The sequence below is a fragment of the Lepisosteus oculatus genome, chromosome 2, assembly GCF_040954835.1.
Source record: "Lepisosteus oculatus isolate fLepOcu1 chromosome 2, fLepOcu1.hap2, whole genome shotgun sequence".
In the NCBI taxonomy this organism is placed as follows: Eukaryota; Metazoa; Chordata; class Actinopteri; order Semionotiformes; family Lepisosteidae; genus Lepisosteus; species Lepisosteus oculatus.
Genome location: NC_090697.1, coordinates 55536536 through 55554603, shown reverse-complemented (window position 1 = coordinate 55554603; position 18068 = coordinate 55536536). Strand labels below are relative to the sequence as shown.

The following is an 18068-nucleotide window of genomic DNA, read 5'->3' as shown; positions in this document are numbered from 1 at the left end:
ATGATTTCTCTTGGAATCACTGATTGACCACTCTTACTCTGACAAGTAATACCGACAGGTCAGGGAACTGCAGTTGGAGGGCGGACTCTACTATTTGAGAAAGGTTGTCACTAAGGCGTGAGTTGCTAAGCCTCTGAAAAGTAATGGCAAAAAGCAGGAAAGATCAAATGCCATACTCTTGTTTTGCAACCTTTCTTATGTTCCTCAGCTATTTGTATTTAGTTTTTTGAGTTCTGATCTGTTATATTGTTCATGTGCAAAGAGACCGATACTGCTACCATGAAGCAGGTAGACTACAGCTTTACTTTTGTAAGGAGTTTATCTGCACTTCAGCTAATAATTTTTGCTTTTTGACAAGAACTGAATTAAATGACTGGATGAAATACAGGTACTTTCTAATTAAAAGTGTGGTCAAGAGGGCAATAAAGAGTAAAGCAGTGTTTAGGTCGTGACTCATTTTTACAATTAGATGGCTAAAGATATTTAGAAGACTACAGTACAGAACGTGTCATTCAAAAGGCAGAGACTGTATTGTTTTCTGTAGACATCTCCCAGGCTGCTGCTGTTTTGGCGTTTATGATAAACGGAGCACACTGCAGCATTGTTGGCATCTGTGTGTGTTAATTACCTGCCGACTGGTGGCCATCTGCAGTGGTGAGGCCAGCCTGGCTCATCACGGGGACTTGGCTGGATAATCTGGGTTAAGGGATTAGGAGAGAAGGAGCAGGAGACTGCGAGCGGGGCTCTGCAGAAACAAAGCTCTGCAGACCTGCTCATCGCAGTCAGGGGAGAGGAGGCTTTGTGGAGGGGACTGATTTTATTCCGTTTTCTGAGGTTCCACAGAAGGAAGTACCTGTTTCCCTCTACACGTTTTCCTCCCCCCTCCCCTTTTGGGTATGTCCATTTTTCCATGTGGATACTTTTAACACAAGGACTTTGAAGAATCAAATCTCGGTCCAAGAGAACAGTCTGCCTTCAGCGTTCACTTTTTGTTGTTTTTTTTGACTACCCGTTTCGTTTCAGCACTTTTTCGGGGGAGTGGGGGGGTGGGTGGAGCTTTGGAAGTGCCTGACTGGACAACTGGGCTGTTCTCTTGGCAGCAAATCAATGATTTTGAATTGAAGCAGGTCAGACTTGGCTAGAGTCAACCAAATCTCTGGGGGTCTCCCTGAGAGGGGTGATGGGCAGGCCCCTCCCTTTGCTTTGAGCTGTGCATTGGGGGAAGACAAGTACAGGAGAGAAAGAGGTGGGGGGAGCAATTCCACCCTGCCCCCGCCGTGACAGCCCGAACTGGAGCACCATGATTGCATATGTGCACTGCCTCTCCTCGGAGCCAGTGGTGAGCTGCTGGCACCGGGCCTATTATGAGGATGAGGAGGAGCTGCTGCCCCTCTACACACACAAAATGGGGAACATCCAGCCCAAAGCGCAAGGCCGCATCCGCAGAAAACTCCTGCAGCACGGTGGCCAGGAGCAGGAGTCCCTCTGGACCTCGAAACCAGTGCCAGGTACTGTACAGAGTAAAGAGGAAAAAGTTTCCTCTCTCACGACAGGAAGGCATAATGTTTACTGCCAGGCTCTGCTTTGACTAGTTTGTGCCTGTTCTTCAGGAGGAAACCAAGGGGTCTGGCTGGCTGAACACCTGAGAGCTAACTTAAGAGTTTATACCTACTTTATGAATTAGCTTTTTCTCATTTCCAATTAAGGGAACCGAGACTGGGGAATTGAGCGGCGCTCTGTGACGTAGCCTGGTTCTGCCTCAGCTTAGGGTCACCATGTTTTGGGCTTGGTGGGTTAATTGTATTCATTTTTAAGGCGTCATCATTGTTTTCCTACACATCCTTTTGTTTCAGCTCTAGTTTTGTAGGCTAGTGTTGCAGTTTCATTATTTGTCATCTGACTTGCTCTACTTGAGCACAGGAAAAACGAATGTGTGTGCTGTTTTGCCTGGGTTACTGGTAATCAGAAAAAGCATTCTTTGAAATTAGATGAACAAATAGCTTGCCTATAGGGATCTTGAGCTGTTGCTCTGAAGTGATTTTTTTATTCTTAAATTTCACTGTAACTGAAGGTAATTTAAGGCTTTTGCTCTGGGTTTTTAAAGTGTTTTTTCAGGTTTATATGCCAGTCTTCTACCAGGATCATACAGAGCAAATCTACAATCTGTTACCTACCTTTTCACTTTACTGAAAAGATGTCAAGTACTAAGCTTTGCTGTTGTGTCACAGTCAGGACAGGAAGCAGGTTTATTGTCTATCCTATCTGAGATGTCAGTATCTTAAAAATATTTGTTAAAGTATTTTGCCATTTGTTGTTACAGGGCGGCGAGACATTGGTGTGTTTTCTGTTGTTCATTTTATTTGGAAAAAATGATTGTAGTATTAGAAATTCACATATTCTTTGAAACATGACAGTCTAATTTATAACTGTAAAACAGGCAAAAAACTAGAAGTACCAATAGAAGCGTGCCTTGTGATAGCAGCCCTTAGAAAGACATGTTCTTTTTTATTATGCCTGACAAGTACAGTATGTGGCTATACGTACTGTTGTGGAATCAGAAAAGGGCAGAGGTAAAGGGATAGAATTCTACATTCTCAATGTTTTGATTAATGTTTAAAATAGTTCATGTTTTTAATTCAGTTCAGCATGCTTACTGAGGGTTTTCTGAGACCTTAGTGGTGGTGTTGTTTCAGTGTTATTTCTTCTTGCTATGGCCACTTGTGAACAGCATCTGTCTGATGCTCCCTTAGCTGTGTACTGTGAGGAGGGAGATGTGCACTAAGCAGGGTTTTGACTTGTCATGTTAACAAGCTGAAGGATAAAATTCAAGTTGTGTGTTTAGTTTTTTAAAGTGGATTACATAAATTCATAAAACAGCAGCTGAAACCAATGAATGGGAATGTTTTGCTTTTGGTGCAGGCTATGATTACTAATGTCTTAGCTTTAGGATTGACCCAGATACATCAGGCCAAAGGCCCTCTTAACCTAGAGGTAGGCTCACCCAGCCTCTGCTTGCAAACTGAGCAGAGCCTTAGTTATTTGGTCAGTTTTTATTGACTAAATCCTTATAGAATGTCAGTTTAATTATCCAATCTATTTGATTGTTCCTTCTTCAGATAAATGGAACATTTAACTTTGTTGGGAATTAGTTTGTTAGTCCTGTAGTATTTATGTTCCAGGTAATTAAATAGCTAGCCGTATTTTTGGGTTTTGTTGGATTTCAAGGATGGAACCAGGGGGACAGGCTTTAGAAATGTGTATGCATTTATTTCAGGGTGAGAGCACACACATGGCTTGATAGTGGGCATCTGTGGTGAGTCAGTGTGTCCTGCTGAACCGTGGTGTGTTGATGTACTGTGTTGTGTGCCAGGAATGGTGCACACGGCTTGAACAAGGACTAAGGAGGATGGTTACTATGGTGGCAGCTCAAGTCATCTCACTGTTAAGTTCCCCTGCTTCCTCTATGATCGGCTCATCTTGCACACAGCTGTGCCCAGGGGACTGTGGTTTCTGTAAGAGGGTGGAAAAAACTCTTCTGGGATGCCCAGAACTGGAGTTTCTGTCAAGAGAAAGAAATGATTTTTTCTTTAGCTCACCTTCACAATATCCTGCATTGGATATTAAGTTCTAACAACTCTACCTTGCTACTATTGTGAGTTTAATTTGCATAAAATATTATGTTGCACATCCATGTTGATGTTAAGCACAACATGGATGTGCCAGAAATTTGAATTTCACTTCTTTCTTGGGAAAAAGTTTGTAGGTTTTTAGCATTGAATATACATGATTGCTTTGTGTTTATAAGGGAAAGTCAATGATTATAGCTCTTTCATTCTCGTTATCCTTATGTTAAAAACAGATTATGTTTTATTTCTTGGTTTTATTCTCATTGAATTAGAGTGAGTGGTTATTCTCAGACACATTCCTCTGATGCTAAGAGCAAGTGTGATTCTTTGTATTCTTTGTAAGAATTTGCATTACAGATAAGAAGGAAAGGTCTCAAATAGTTAAACTGATATTGGCATGATATGTTTTGTTTGATCATGTCGGCTTTGCTCATGTTCTTCATACTAATCTCCAGTAACAGCATAAGCTGTCCAGTACTGATGCAAGATTCCATTTTTTACACTCTAGCTTTATTGATGTCAATACTCCGTAACTACTTTGGAAATAGTTAACTTCCAGAATATCGCGTACAGTATAAGCAATCATTACAAGCAATCTGAACCAGATGGTTGTTGTCAGCATACAGCTTTAAACATCGGTTACAGATCTGTGTCCTCATGGATAAGAAACTGGTAATTGGTTTGGTACTGTATGCTACACAAAGGTCTCTCTTCTGCACTAAAAAGTAATTAAGATGAGGTTTTTGTTATATGAATCATGCTGAAACTCTCCTCTTATGAACCTTATTTTAAGTTTTAAGAACTAAGCGCCATCTGTATAATAGTACAAGACAATCAACAGTCTCCTCGCTTTGCAAATTTTATTATGAGTCCCGAAAGCATGGCAGCACCACTGCTATGCCACTGAACACAAACAGCGTTGTCTTTGCCTGATTAACTTGGGGCCTCATGGAGCTCACAATGAAACATTGTCGCTGTTTTAGAGGAATTCCAAAACATTCAAATCATTTCCCCTTTCTCTTCCACTTCTCCTGTTTGCCTCTTCAGTGAGAAAGACAAAAGGAAACAGTCCAAGGCCACTCCAGCTAAGGGAGTCTGAGACCATGAGAGCTTGATAAGATGTAAAGGTTTAAACCAATCTATTGATTTCTTCTGCTGGGAGTGGGGAGTTAGTCCTGTGGTGCTTCAGTGCAATGCCCAATCTCTGTTAAGGAAAGGAGGCCATAGCAGATGTACGATTGAGAGACTTTGGACTGCCGAGCACAGAATTTGAGGATTTTCATGAGGTGAGATTTTGATTTTCCTTCATAGCTCAGTGGCCAAGACCTTCATCAAAGTATTTTTTTCCTGGGAAACAAAGAAATAAGACATAACTTAGGCATAGAGTTCAAAGTATTTCCGGGTAATAATTCGGAACAGAAACATACGGTTAATACGCTCTGTTTGATAGAGTATTGGGCTCAGTGCTACAGGATGCTCATGTTAAGACCGAGGACGGTTGCCAGGATGAGGGCACTGGTTCTTCTCCATAATTGATGGTCTGTTGCTCCTGGGGGATTCGCCAGCACAAATTACAGGGCAGTGTGGGAAATATTTAATTCAGTCATTGGCTGTTACACAGTTTGACTAGATTAAAATCAGGAAACCATTTTTGTTTAAAAAATGGTGGGATAAGATGCTAAATACCTACCTTGATAAAAATCTACCCCAATAACCTAAGAATAGCCTTCTCTCCACCCACTTGTGTCTACATGTGTGCAGAGTTTGCATTTTATTACTCTCGAGTGTTAGAAATATGTAGGGATGTGAACTGATTATTTGGTTTTGTTATGGTTGACAGGCATTAGCTGCAAGTTCATTATTTTCTCAAGGCTATTTACCTACAGTTTTCTCCAGCTGTCTGAATAAGTGGTTGCATTGATATGTTGCCAGCTTTCATGAAGGATTCTGGGAGTATAGTACAAGCAGAAGCTACTTAGTCTTGTTTTCAAAGCTGAAATCCTGGTTTATTCAAGAAACAACTTGATAAGATCCTTAGTTCTGTTAGTTACTAAATACCAAATGGGCTTAGACCTCCTCTCATACTAATTTTCCTCTCATACCTGTTATATTCTTATGATATAAATGTTGTGCCTTGGACAGAGCACACAGAAATGTGCTTCTTGTAGAAACTATGGAATTTGAAGAAACATTTATAATGTAAAATTGTACAAGATTTCTAATCTTTATAGTAGTCTCTGTTTAATATTAATATTGATATTGATTACGTTCCTTAAATTAACACAGGGAAAATAAACTTGTCAGCATTTCTGAAATGTTAAATATAGCTAATATTCACAGCATTATTTCTCATGAAACCTAAATATTAAATTTGGTTATTTGTATTCTCATGGTTCTTTTTTTCTTCTGCTACAAATGCTTTTTGAAAAGCGTAATGCAAAAACTAATGGTCATACAAGTTTTTTTTCAGATGCTATAAAATGGAAATTTTAAAACAGGAAAGCTCAAGACCTTTTTAGCCTTAGCCACTCCATCATTCTGCTAAGCAGGTAATTGAATTGTGGTAGCAGACAAGCATTCTAATGGGAGACTAATTCAGATCCAATTCATTCAGTAACGGGGGCTCAGGTGGAGGCTCTTCTGAATGAGGGGGTGCAGGTGCTCAGAGGGGACCATGGGGTTACAATTTTCTATTTAACTGATCATTTTCCCTTCCCTCGCTCCCAATCCATCTTTGTTGTGTTCTGTCCTGCTCTTGTTGTCTCTGTATGTAAGGCAAAACATAACTTTGAGCTTACACACTCCTAGTAAACCAACCCAAAGCCCACATGATAACAGGTGAAATTATTGTCAACCTTCTGTGGATTTCTGTGTGTGGTGTCTTTTACATGGCATTTTTTTTACTTAGAAGATTTTTTTTGATTACTATACACAAGTTTCTCTTTCTATGTAGAGACTTCCCATTAAAACAGGACACAGGAGTAAAGTATATCAAAAACATAGAATTGTGGCACTTGAAGGTTTAAAAAAAGATGCCTTTTGGTTAACTGACATGATTTACCTTGTAGGGGTATCCATTTTGCTGATTTCTTTTTCCATTTCAGAATGTGATTTGGCCTATATTGAAATTGTTTTAAGTATGAGAAGAAGCAATTAATTTTTTTTTTCAGTTGAGTGATTTCAGTTGACTGTGTTTAGTCCTTTCCTTAAAAAATGTGTAGGAGGCCATTTTGGAAATTATCCAGTTAAACGTTTGTCACTATCGTTCATAAAAATTCATTAATATTAATATTCAGTAATTAAATGATGATTTTACAGAATTGTTGTGATAACAGATTGACACATTTTTGTCTCGTTTATGAGAAAAGCAGCTATTGTGTTCAGAATTAGGGTTATGGCATCTTTGTATCTTTTTTGTGGGGCTTATACAAAATTGTGAGACAAATTGCTCCTTTTTGACTGATTACCTTGTTCACAGATTAATCTAGATTAATACTTTATTTAGAATAAAATCCGTCATGCATTTTAAATCCATATCAATGTCCGCATAACATTTGCTCTCTGGTGTTAAAATCTGTTTTCATATGCTTTATATTTGAGAGCAGGTATCTGTCAGGTAAAGATATTCTGATGCTTAATATAGTTTGTAGTTTGAGGTAAACTGATAAAAGGGAAGTATCTAGATTTTAGACATGCAAAGCTATATCCTGTTGCTGCCACGTTTGCCTAGTATCAAACCATGAGGGAAAGAGATCTACCCAGGCCTGCAAGGGAACTTGTTTTTACGGGCATTTTTTTAAAAATTAACAGCAATCTAAAACTTAGAAAAAACATGACTGTGTTAGTAAATAATTAGTAAATAATTAGAACAATGATTTAATTTATAGAGGGGATTAATTTAATATGGGTGATGGGATAGGAATTCTTCTAACAGACCAAATGGCAGATTTCTCTGCAAAGTCAGCACAGATTGGATTGAAACTGGTCATGAAACTGGTCCCTTAATAGGATCAGCTGCCTCACCTCAAGTGCAGTGAAGTCCGTATGGCATGCAGAGTGAAGGCAACTAGTTCAGGATATTTGGTTTAATTACTTTTCAAATAGGCCATGCGCTCCAGCCAGATGGTATCTTCATGTAAGCAAGAGAAGTGCTCCATGTAGTTCTTGAGCCTTGTTTTTCCCCACCTTAAAACCCACAGGTTTTGCTCTATTTATATTTGTTCTATAGAAAGATTTATTTTGTTATTTTTCCACATGGCCCTTTTTTTAAGTGAATCATTAATCATTGTTTTCATGCTCACAATTTCACAGTACTGCACGTTTGCAACAATTCCTCTGAATTTTCAAATGCATTTTTCACAATTCAAAACGATAGCTTCGCTGAAACATCTCCATCCCTAACCGAATCCACAAAAATGTACCTTAGTGAGCTGGATGTACTGTACAAATAGGAAAAAGACCCAAATAAGGCTCCACAGCTGAAATGTTGTGTTCCTTTCTACTTTTTCAGCATAGAATAAACCTTTATTTTCTCCTATATAGTAAAAGGTCAATTGATATCATGCGTTCAATATTTGACTTTTTATTCATTGTGATTTCCAAAATTCTACAAAACAGAGAAACCGAATAAACATTTTGTCTTACGTTTTAACATTTCCAGTACTGTTTTATTTGTAGGATGATTGAATAAGCATGGCACAATATTTATTTCCAAGTAGTTACTGCTATGGCTATGTAAGGAGCCTGCTCCAGTATACTTTAGTTCAGTGATACTTGTGATCTTTTGTTATAGAGTATAACAACTTGGACGCTAGTTAACTGCTCACAACTGGGAGGGGGATGCAGCTCAGTGAAGACAGACCAAAGATGAAGACCTAATACATGTTAGAGAATTAGGGAATCAGGCATTCAGGAACAAAAATAAGATGTTTTTAAGAACAGGATTTTCCTGCAATGCAGAGGACACTGCAGAGACATTTTTAGATTGTATGTTCACTAATACTTAAAATGTGATTAATTTCTATCTGATCTATAACCATGTTGATTGGAGGTCACTTCCAGTCATTGTGAGCCTTGAGAAATCAGGTTAGCAATACCTTCAGTGCCTGTGGAAAGCGGTGGCTCTGTGGCTAAGGATCTGCGCCTATGGCTGGAAGGTTGCAGGTTCAAATCCCATAGCCGACAAAGGAATACTATGCTGTTGGGCCCCTGAGCAAGGCCAACTGCTCCAGGGGTGCCGTATAAATGGCCCCAAGCTTCTCTCCCTATCTGTGTGTCTGTGTGTCTTATGGAGAGCAAGCTGGGGTATGCAAAAAAGACAAATTCCTAATGCAAGAAATTGTATATGGCTAATAAAGTGATCTCTTTCTTATCTCTTATCACAAACTAATTTTGGGATTCAAGTAATACAGTAACAGATTCTTTACTAAATTAGAGTAATGTAACTGTACCTAATTTAACTAATTTGTTATTGTGTCTAATTAAATTGTCCCTAATTTATTAGTTTGACTAAGAATCCATGAAGACATTTGAGTGAATGTAAAAATATCATCTGGCAGACAATGTATAGCTGTTTTTTTATTGTTCCACTAATAAACCTCATTGCTTTGAATGATGGATATACCACAGTATTCTGCAGAACACAGGGATATGCAAACTTAGAAATTCACCCCATATAGTTCAGCTGCAGTGAGCTAATCTGAATTGATCTAATCCAGCCTTTAAATTAAAAAAAAAGCTAGGGCGTCAACATCGACAACATGGCATGAGACGCTTGTTCCAGGCTCCCACAACCCTTTGTGTAAAGTGCTTGCTATTCTGAGTTTTAAGTGCATTTCCATTTGTGTCTTCTGATTCATATTTGATGGTGGGAAAGGTCCACTGAGTTGACTTCTTTAGATTTTGAATTCTTGAATCAGGTCTATTTCAAATCTTTTGGTCCTGTATCAGTTTGGTACTGTTTGGTGGTGAAGTGCTGAAATCTGCTACAGACAAGAATATCCTATTTTGTACCCCACAATGAATTACCGTTCTTCTTTCTGAGTTTTTTGTGAGTACAAGTATGGTCCATGAAGTGAATGGGATGATATTCCTATTATTTTACTGTGGCCATTTCAGACAGCTGTGTCTATGAATGAAGGGCATGGCTTTTCTCTTGAAGCTCTGGAAAATACACCCCTGAATTAAATTCTCTTTTTTCCAGATCAGCTGGAAATCCCATTAAACTAAGTGATAAAGAAACCACAGGACCAAATTCCTATTCTCTCCTTGGAGATTGAATAAGGGGGGTGGCGCTGGAGAAAACAGGAATTGTCTTTAAATGAATTGTTTTGTCCCCAATTACTGGGAGCTGCCGCACTCATACTGAGTCACTTATTCAACCTTCATTTGTTTCAGCAATGCTTCAGTAATTGACTAAGAATCCATGAAGGCATTTGAGTTAATGTAATATTACATATCACAATATATATTACATATATTACATATTACATACGTTACATATTTGCCCATGTAAGGTTTGACATATGGGGTAGAAACTTTTATTACATACCTCAATATTTACTGCCTACAGTAAAAGCTGGAATCAACCATTTTAGCCCAGTGTGTTATTCTTAATATACTATTTTTTCTTCTTCTTAGTTCTTCTTATTAATACCAATATTAAAGTTGAGAAAGCATTTTATTTTATTTTCTAAGGACCTGTTTTTTGCTCTGCTTAATTTATTGAAACACTCGAAACGGCACTGGTATTCATTCCTTCAGTATTAAAACCAACACAAGGTGGCAGCATTTCCTTGAATAGGGCACATAGTTTGGCATATTCTCTTAAACTGCAGTGTAAAATACAGTACATTTGAAAACTAATAAAATAAAATTGATTAAATGGAAATGTCATTATTATTACTAGCAAATTATTGAGAATGCCTTATATTACAGAAAAGACATTCCAATCAGTTGTACAAACCTAAATCAAAAAGCAGATTATTTTCAATTCTCCATGAGAATTCAAAGAAAATAGAATTTGTTCTCCAAAGAAAATAAAAGCCATTCCAATGAGGAAATGGCCAGCAGCCATATCACCCTGCAACTCACAACTGGCAACCCACTGAAGCTAAGCAGGTGTGAGCCTGGTCAGACCTCCTGGGGAAAAACGAAGGTTACTGCAGGAAGAGGTGTTAGTGGGGCCAGCAGGGGGCGCTCACCCCACGGTCCATGTGGGTCCTAATGCCCCAGTATAGTGATGGGGACACTATACTGTAAATAAGCGCCGTCCTTCAGATGAGATGTAAAACTGAGGTCCTGACTCTCTGTGGTCATTTAAAATCCAAGGGTGTTTCTCGAAAAGAGTAGGGGTGTTACCCCGGCGTCCTGGCCAAATTTCCTATTGGCCCTTACAAATCATGGTCTCCTAGTAATCCCCCTCTATGAATTGGCTTCATTACTCTGCTCTCGTCCCCACTGATATCTGATGTGTGGTGAGCGTTCTGGTGCACTATGGCTGCCGTCGCATCATCCAGGTGGATGCTGCACATTGGTGGTGGTGGAGGGGAGTCCCCATTACCTGTAAAGCGCTTTGTCCAGAAAAGCGCTATATAAGTGTAAGCAATTATTATTATTATTATTATTATTATTATTATTATTAAATGATATAGAATAAGACTAATGGCAAGTTCTGTGTGTGGATTGTGCAGCAATTAGCACAATGGTCATATTCTGCCAGATAATAAGCATTTATTATTTATTAATAGGAGCTGTTAACCTAGCAGAAACCAATTAATCACATATTAAACAGCATTTTACATAGTTATGTCTAAAATCATAAGAATGTGACAGTTATAACAGCTGTTGTACATTAAAGTGATTTAATTTCAGTAAATTGCATGTTTCCTGCTTCTGTATTGCCACTGTCAAAAACTCCTTTCCACTTAACCCCTAACGAGTACACAGTTTAATATTTTTCACAGCTTTGTTAAGTGCCTTCCAGGAACTGCTGAAATGTCCATAAATGCTTTCAGCATGACAGTCAGTCTGTGACATACCAGTCTGTGACGTAAGGTTAATGAGAAGACCAATCTGGCTGTAACTTGATTTTTCAGCTTTGAGAAAAAGTATTACTTTTCTCTGTGATTGGTTGAAATTGGTTGGCATTGGTACTTCTTTGCCATTTTTCTCTGATCACAAAATGTTTTCAGAAGGGTCCTGTTGTAGACACAAAAGAGTGCACCCACTTGGAGAAAAATGTCCCCCTACTTTGCCACAATTAAAATCTCAGTCCACACTGTTCACAATCCACACTGCATTTGTAACTCTTGTGTAAAAGTGGGACAAGTGGTTTTTAGCAGGTTGCTAATTCAAGCTGCATATTCCTTGGAGAGTGTCCGTGAATTGCATTAACTGTGTGCCTCTGCCACATGGCATGCGCTTTTTGTCACTTAAATTGATGTGCAGCTGAACTGCATTGCTACTACACACTCTGCTGAGCTCTGACAAGATAAACATATTTAATTAGGCTCAGTTGTACTCGACATACAACTCATAACTTCTGTTAACATTCCAACAGCGAAGAGTGACAGTACCTTTTTATTAATCTTTTGACAGGTTTATATACCCTCTCTTTAAATAAGTGCTCTTCCATCCTTTCATTATCAGAAAGTTGCTTATTCCTTGTAAAGGTCATTTCACTAGGGCAGAAGATAGAACAGCACTCTGGACAGAACACGATTTCTCTCTTGGCTTTTCTAAGATCCATTTTTTAGCTGTATTTGCAGTTCATAAAACACCTTCTCACACTGGACCCTGATCTTTTCAAAGTTATTTTATAAGTTGTTTCCTTTCTTCTTATATTTATTTCTGATTAATACGTTTGGGCCACTGCTTTCTAGACATTGATTTTCTTACTTTTAGGTTGTCTCTGTTTCGTGTTTCAAGCAGAATCACTTTAAATTGTTGCCAATATCTGTTCTGTACTGATTCCATATCTGTCCTATCTCACCGTTCATCTTTTAAGTTATTTCTCATTCCTTCTTTATCTGAAAATGGTATGTTTTGGACTTCAAAACACTCTGTAATTAGATCACAGTTACCTAATAGTTTCCTCACATCTGTCCTCCTTATCCCACTTGTTCTCCTTGATTGTTTGAAAAGACTGATTTAATCCTTGTCTTCCTCCTATTGGACACTCTGACAAAGTACGAAAACAGTAATTATCCATGTTTACTTAGATCCCTTAGGTGCCTTTTGTTAACTTGGCCTATGTGATGTGTAACTAATACTGTTTGGATCTGACATGGCTTTAGCCTACACAAAAAAGCTCTGTGTCCCTCTGGTTAAAAAATATGCTGGATACTGTGTATACCTTTTTTGGAAATATTGCCAGAAAAGAAACAGAAAGGAAAAGTTCTTCAGGGACATTGTTCAATTCATAGGCCCTCGTACATGATGGTACAGCTTGATTTTTCTGGGTTTTACAGATAAAGCTTTTTGAACTGCAGCTTCACTGCCTCTAATTGGCTTGTCAAGCAAAGCTTGGCCATGAAATGTAATTACTCAAGCAACCCATGCTTCACGTTTATTAATGCATTTGTTTAACATGTTCATTCCTTTCTGTAAATTTATTAAGAGTGTGAGGGTCAATAGGTTTCCATCTATAAAGAAATCATCCACTGCAACAGGAAAAAAATGAGTGTGGTGTATACATTAACGGACCAATGTGTATTAAGCTTTCCTGTCTACTAAATCTCCTGCAGTTTGTGATTAATTGGCCAATTCATTAAAGTATGTTTTCCGTTTCGTAAAGTGGACTGCTTTGAACTTCAGGCTTGTCTTCATAGTCCTTGGTTGAGAATGATCATATTGTACCTGAATACACGCTGCAGAGACAGGAATAACTATTTGGTAGTTTGAAATATATCAGGTTTTATTATTATTATTATTATTATTATTATTATTATTATTATTATTTTTCACAGCAAGGTAATATAGTCTGTAACTTGTAAAACCTACAAAACATTGAAAGCTAAGTAATCCCTATCGCCATTCCTCGAGTAATGGCTGTTTTAAAACAATGATACTGTACACCACGCTTGACCATCCATAATAGTCATGAATGAGTCATGAAAGATGATTTTTGAGCTTCCCTTACTCACAAACCCTGGGCATCAGTCCATTTGTTGCTTTATACCTCCAGGGTCGAAGATAAGTCTCAGTCAACAACACTTTCATTCATTTGAATTTCTTTTATGTTTGCTAAAGTTGAAAAGATGTGTGAAATTTAAAATAATGTTAAATACCCTCCTTTTTTCTTCATCGGTTAGATCTGTATGTTTATGGCATTTGGTGGAATTTATGGCTCAATTTATGGCATTTGGTGGAATCCTCTCCCTTTTGTTTCTGTGAATGTTAATCAGGGCTGACCTGTGTTGTCCTAGTCTAGTCCTTGTCTAAATACCAATTAATTAATCATTTATTTATTTTCCTGGCATTTTTATATCCACCATGACTTAGGACCAGGACTGTACTGCCCTTATGTAAATGGGGGGGGGTGCAGTTAGTTGGAGAATTTCTAATTCCATTGAATTAAAACTTATTTGTTCATATGGCTATACAGTATGTTATAAAGACTCCATTATAGCTATTCTACTTATTAAATCTGTCTTAGAGTTCTGTTCTAATACAGATTGAATGTAAAGTGATCACACTTTATGCTTCATGTCTGGTCATGTTTAGAATCGGACTTCATTTGTTGAGGTCTACAATTTTCATTTTTAATTGAACCTTCACAGAATATTCTCACCAATTCGAATGTCTTTCATCAGCTTCTTTTTTCACCTGCTTTTAATCAAATCTTGGTGAGACACAGTGATGGTGCGGGGGGCTTGAAACTGCAATATAAAACCTGTTTTTGGAAACCTAGTGTTCCAGCAGTCTGCTTGTCTTGAAGTGGTCTTGTTGGTTACAGAGTGGGAGATGGGTGTCAAAGGAGGCAGGGGGCAGTCTCTCTGATCTCTACCTTATCTGTACGCTTTTATCTGGGGCACTCTGGAAATAAGCCTGTTTTAAATTCAGTATGTTTCTGGGAATGATTAAGGCCCTTCAAGCTTCAAGTACAAGGCTAGATAAGATATGGCTACAGTCTGTTGTAGACGAAGGCTATTTTCATACCCCTCCATGTGTATGCTCATGGTTGGCAGTCTCTTAAATATGCCATAAATGTGTTGATAAATCATTCATTTCCCAAGAGGAACTCCCTTTTCCTCAGCAAGGTAGAGCAGTTCGGGATTTTAGATGGTATTGCTTCTTTACACAGCAGCTAAGGTTTAATAGGTCTGGGAATTTTAAACTTGTAAACCAATGTGAGTACATTGCTACATTTTTGGAATTATATTTCGATAAGAAATAGGTCAAATGGAGGAATTAGGTGGAAATAAAGGCTAGTATTAATCAAGCACCTGATTTTTTTTCTCTAGGGTCATATGGTCACTCTAGGCAGTCGTAAGTCACAAAACATATTCAGAATTGCAGGTGCCATCATCATCATTGCCATGCAACTAGGACTTACTTTCACAGTGTATCACTACACTGACCCCTGCAGTTCAACATTGAACAGTACAGCCTCATCATTAGACTGACTCCTACAGTTCAACCTTGAACAGTACAGCTCGATCACTGCAACTGCACTGACCCCTAAAGCCCCATCACTGACCATTGGGTCACTTCTCCTAAATCTTTAGTTTATTTACATGGAATTCCAGAAATTATAATAGAGTTAAGAGTATGTGCCCTGCTTTCATTAACCATTTCATACAGAAGACAACAAAACAGAAACAATTTGACTATTAATAACAGTCACTGTTCTCTCTCTCAGCCACTTTTTATGCTTTATTGGAAGACATGAGCAAACCCCTCTTTTTTATTATTTTAAATGTGTTTAAGTATCTGTGTTTCACCTGGCCAGCCACTACGTTATTGTTTTCTGAGTGGTAAATACGGTTGCTTCCATGTGGTGCGGCACTATAAAAAGGCTTGTGCTATAAAGATTGGGCCACATTGATATCGATAATATTGTATTACTTCTGAAACTAACCTCCATTGTTGCCTCTGAGAATGTGTTCTGTGCAGAGCACAAGTTAACATGGCAGGTTAAGATGTGTCAAAACTATTAGGCTGTAACTGACAAATGCTTCACCTTCTCAGAGTTTAAACTGGAGCTTAAATTTCCAGGAGGTTAGGTGGTCAAGATTTAGTTTTTTTTAACGTCATATTCTTAGCTCAAGACTGCAATTGATTTAATGTGTTACATTGAGCAAAGTGCTCCTTATTACTTATATTATGTGTATCATTTGAAGTATTAAGTCAAGCTCTTTGTAAATGACTCTGTGGCAATGGATATTGATAATCCTCCACCTTGACTTTTTGTGCCACTCTGAATGAAAGTCATTCCTATGGGACTGAAATTGCAACCCAGTCAAATCCACGTTTTTTACAGACCAGTAATGTCACAACACCCCCTGCCCACTCCAAATACAAACAGACTCATTCAACAGTCCGGATGCTTCAGTAGAATGTCTGGGCCACACAAGGTCACTAAACTCTATAAGTGCATTCATACTGTATTTTCAGCCTCCTGCTTTTTTCCCAGAGGGAAAAGCAGAGAATGTCTGGGAGCAACTGTGATGTGATTGATCTTGTCTACTGGAAAACATAGAAACTTCATTATTGGACAGTCTATTGAGTTTTAAAATCCAATAGCTGGAGCAGTTGTAGGGCATACTGCACTGCAGTTGGATACCTATACCTACTGTATGGTTGCATGTAAATAGATCGTCGTATCCATTATCCCATTCCCAGCCAAAACCAGTGAATACCAAAGAGAGCTTGCATTTTTGGTGACTTTAGAACAATCAGACTGCCTTCAAATATACTTTGCAGTAAGCTTGTGTTATTCATCAATTGTTATTTATTCCTGTCAATGCTCAGACAGTATGAATAGAATTCCAGTGATCAGACAGTGTAGAAATAAATTATCAGTCTTACTGATTTGTGGAAGAGTGCGTTTTGTGTCCAAAGCTAGTAATTTCATTATGTGCAACAAAAAAAACATCAACAAAGGTATTAATAAACTTTTAATATTCACAGTAATTACTTCATGAGAAGATTACAGTTCACTTCTTTTCTTTTGTAATCTCTTGTATATTTATTCATGAAGTCCACACCAACCAGAATTTAAAGGTGTTAAAAATGAAAGGCCTTCAAAACATTCTTGTGCCATGTGACTTAAAAAAGAGCTCATATGAGACAAATATCTTGTAATCATTTTCATTTTCCACCAAGCAGAGCTCGGTTTAAGGTAAAAAACAACAGAAAAGCAGATACTGACACAGTCCGCTAGACAACGTGTAATGTCTTCCTTTTTTCTAGCTCACATACTCATGCAAATGCTACAGTGATTTCAGTGAGAGAATGCGGTGCTTTGAGTTAAATTGCAAGAATCAATTATGGAAATAGTGCACCTAAGAAAATGCTAACCATTGTATTATTAATGAAGACTGTCTGTGGGCTGCTCCCTAGAGATGATTGAACACTTAGGTTTAGAAGCAGATGAGCAGAGAGCGCGGTGTCGCTGGTCTGTAAGAGTGTGTGGTTGTGGAGGTGGGGGTAGGGGCACTAGGGTGGACAGTTATTAGAAAGGGAAGCTTCTCTAAGACAGATCCTTTGTGTGCTTGAAGTGGCTTTCTTGACCCTACTGTATACCAGCATGCTGAAAACTGAAAACCTGCTCCCCTCAGCACTGCCTGTCCTTTCGTAAATGTCAGATGAGCCCTCTGGGACACCCTTCTCGTTTTATAATAAATAGAATTATGCATCGCATACAGCACCATGCCAGCGACTACAGGGAAAACTTAAATGGATTTCACCAGCATCTGGTGGCACCCTGTGTAATGGTGTGTAAATATCTTAGAGACGCAGACACTTGAAGTTTGCTGGCAGATTGAGAACTGCTGTAATTTGTAAGCATTTTAGTCAGGTAAGATAGAGTACTTATCTACTGTAGCTTATGTTTGAATAGTGTTGTGACTAGTTCGTTGCTGAATATAACTGACTTCTGTCCAAACTCATATCTGATCAAAAAGACTGTTTAAACAAAGGTTTTAGCATACTTTTATATTGTCACCAGTATGTGTCATTAAGTTATGTACATGACTCTTGAGTAGTCCATCCTCCAGCACAGGACCAGATTGTTATGGTTTAATATTTAATTCACTGTGAGACAGTTGCAAAAAGTCTCAAAATATGGAATATTATATTCTGAGAGGCATTAAAAATGTTTTAAATGAGTATTGGAACCAGTAACGTTTTTGATATTTAATAGCTTTCAGTTTCAAAGTAATCCATACAATGATTTAAGCCTAGATGTTAATGTATTTTTTTTCTCAGTAAATGACT

The 18068-nt window shown here is 38.2% G+C and overlaps 1 protein-coding gene across 9 annotated transcripts in view; it reads left to right on the top strand.

The window, feature by feature from the left end:
• The window catches only part of nhsl1b (NHS-like 1b), a 184359-nt gene that overhangs the window by 124111 nt on the left and 42180 nt on the right, over positions 1-18068 (top strand). Inside the window, exon 1 of one of the 9 annotated variants that reach the window (XM_069179411.1) lies at positions 525-1508. The exons of the other annotated variants lie outside the window; for them this stretch is intronic. Coding sequence (XP_069035512.1) covers positions 1301-1508 — 208 coding nt within the window. The 5' untranslated portion in view covers positions 525-1300. Of the gene's footprint in view, positions 1-524; positions 1509-18068 lie in introns of those variants that run through there. 9 annotated transcript variants of the gene reach the window in all.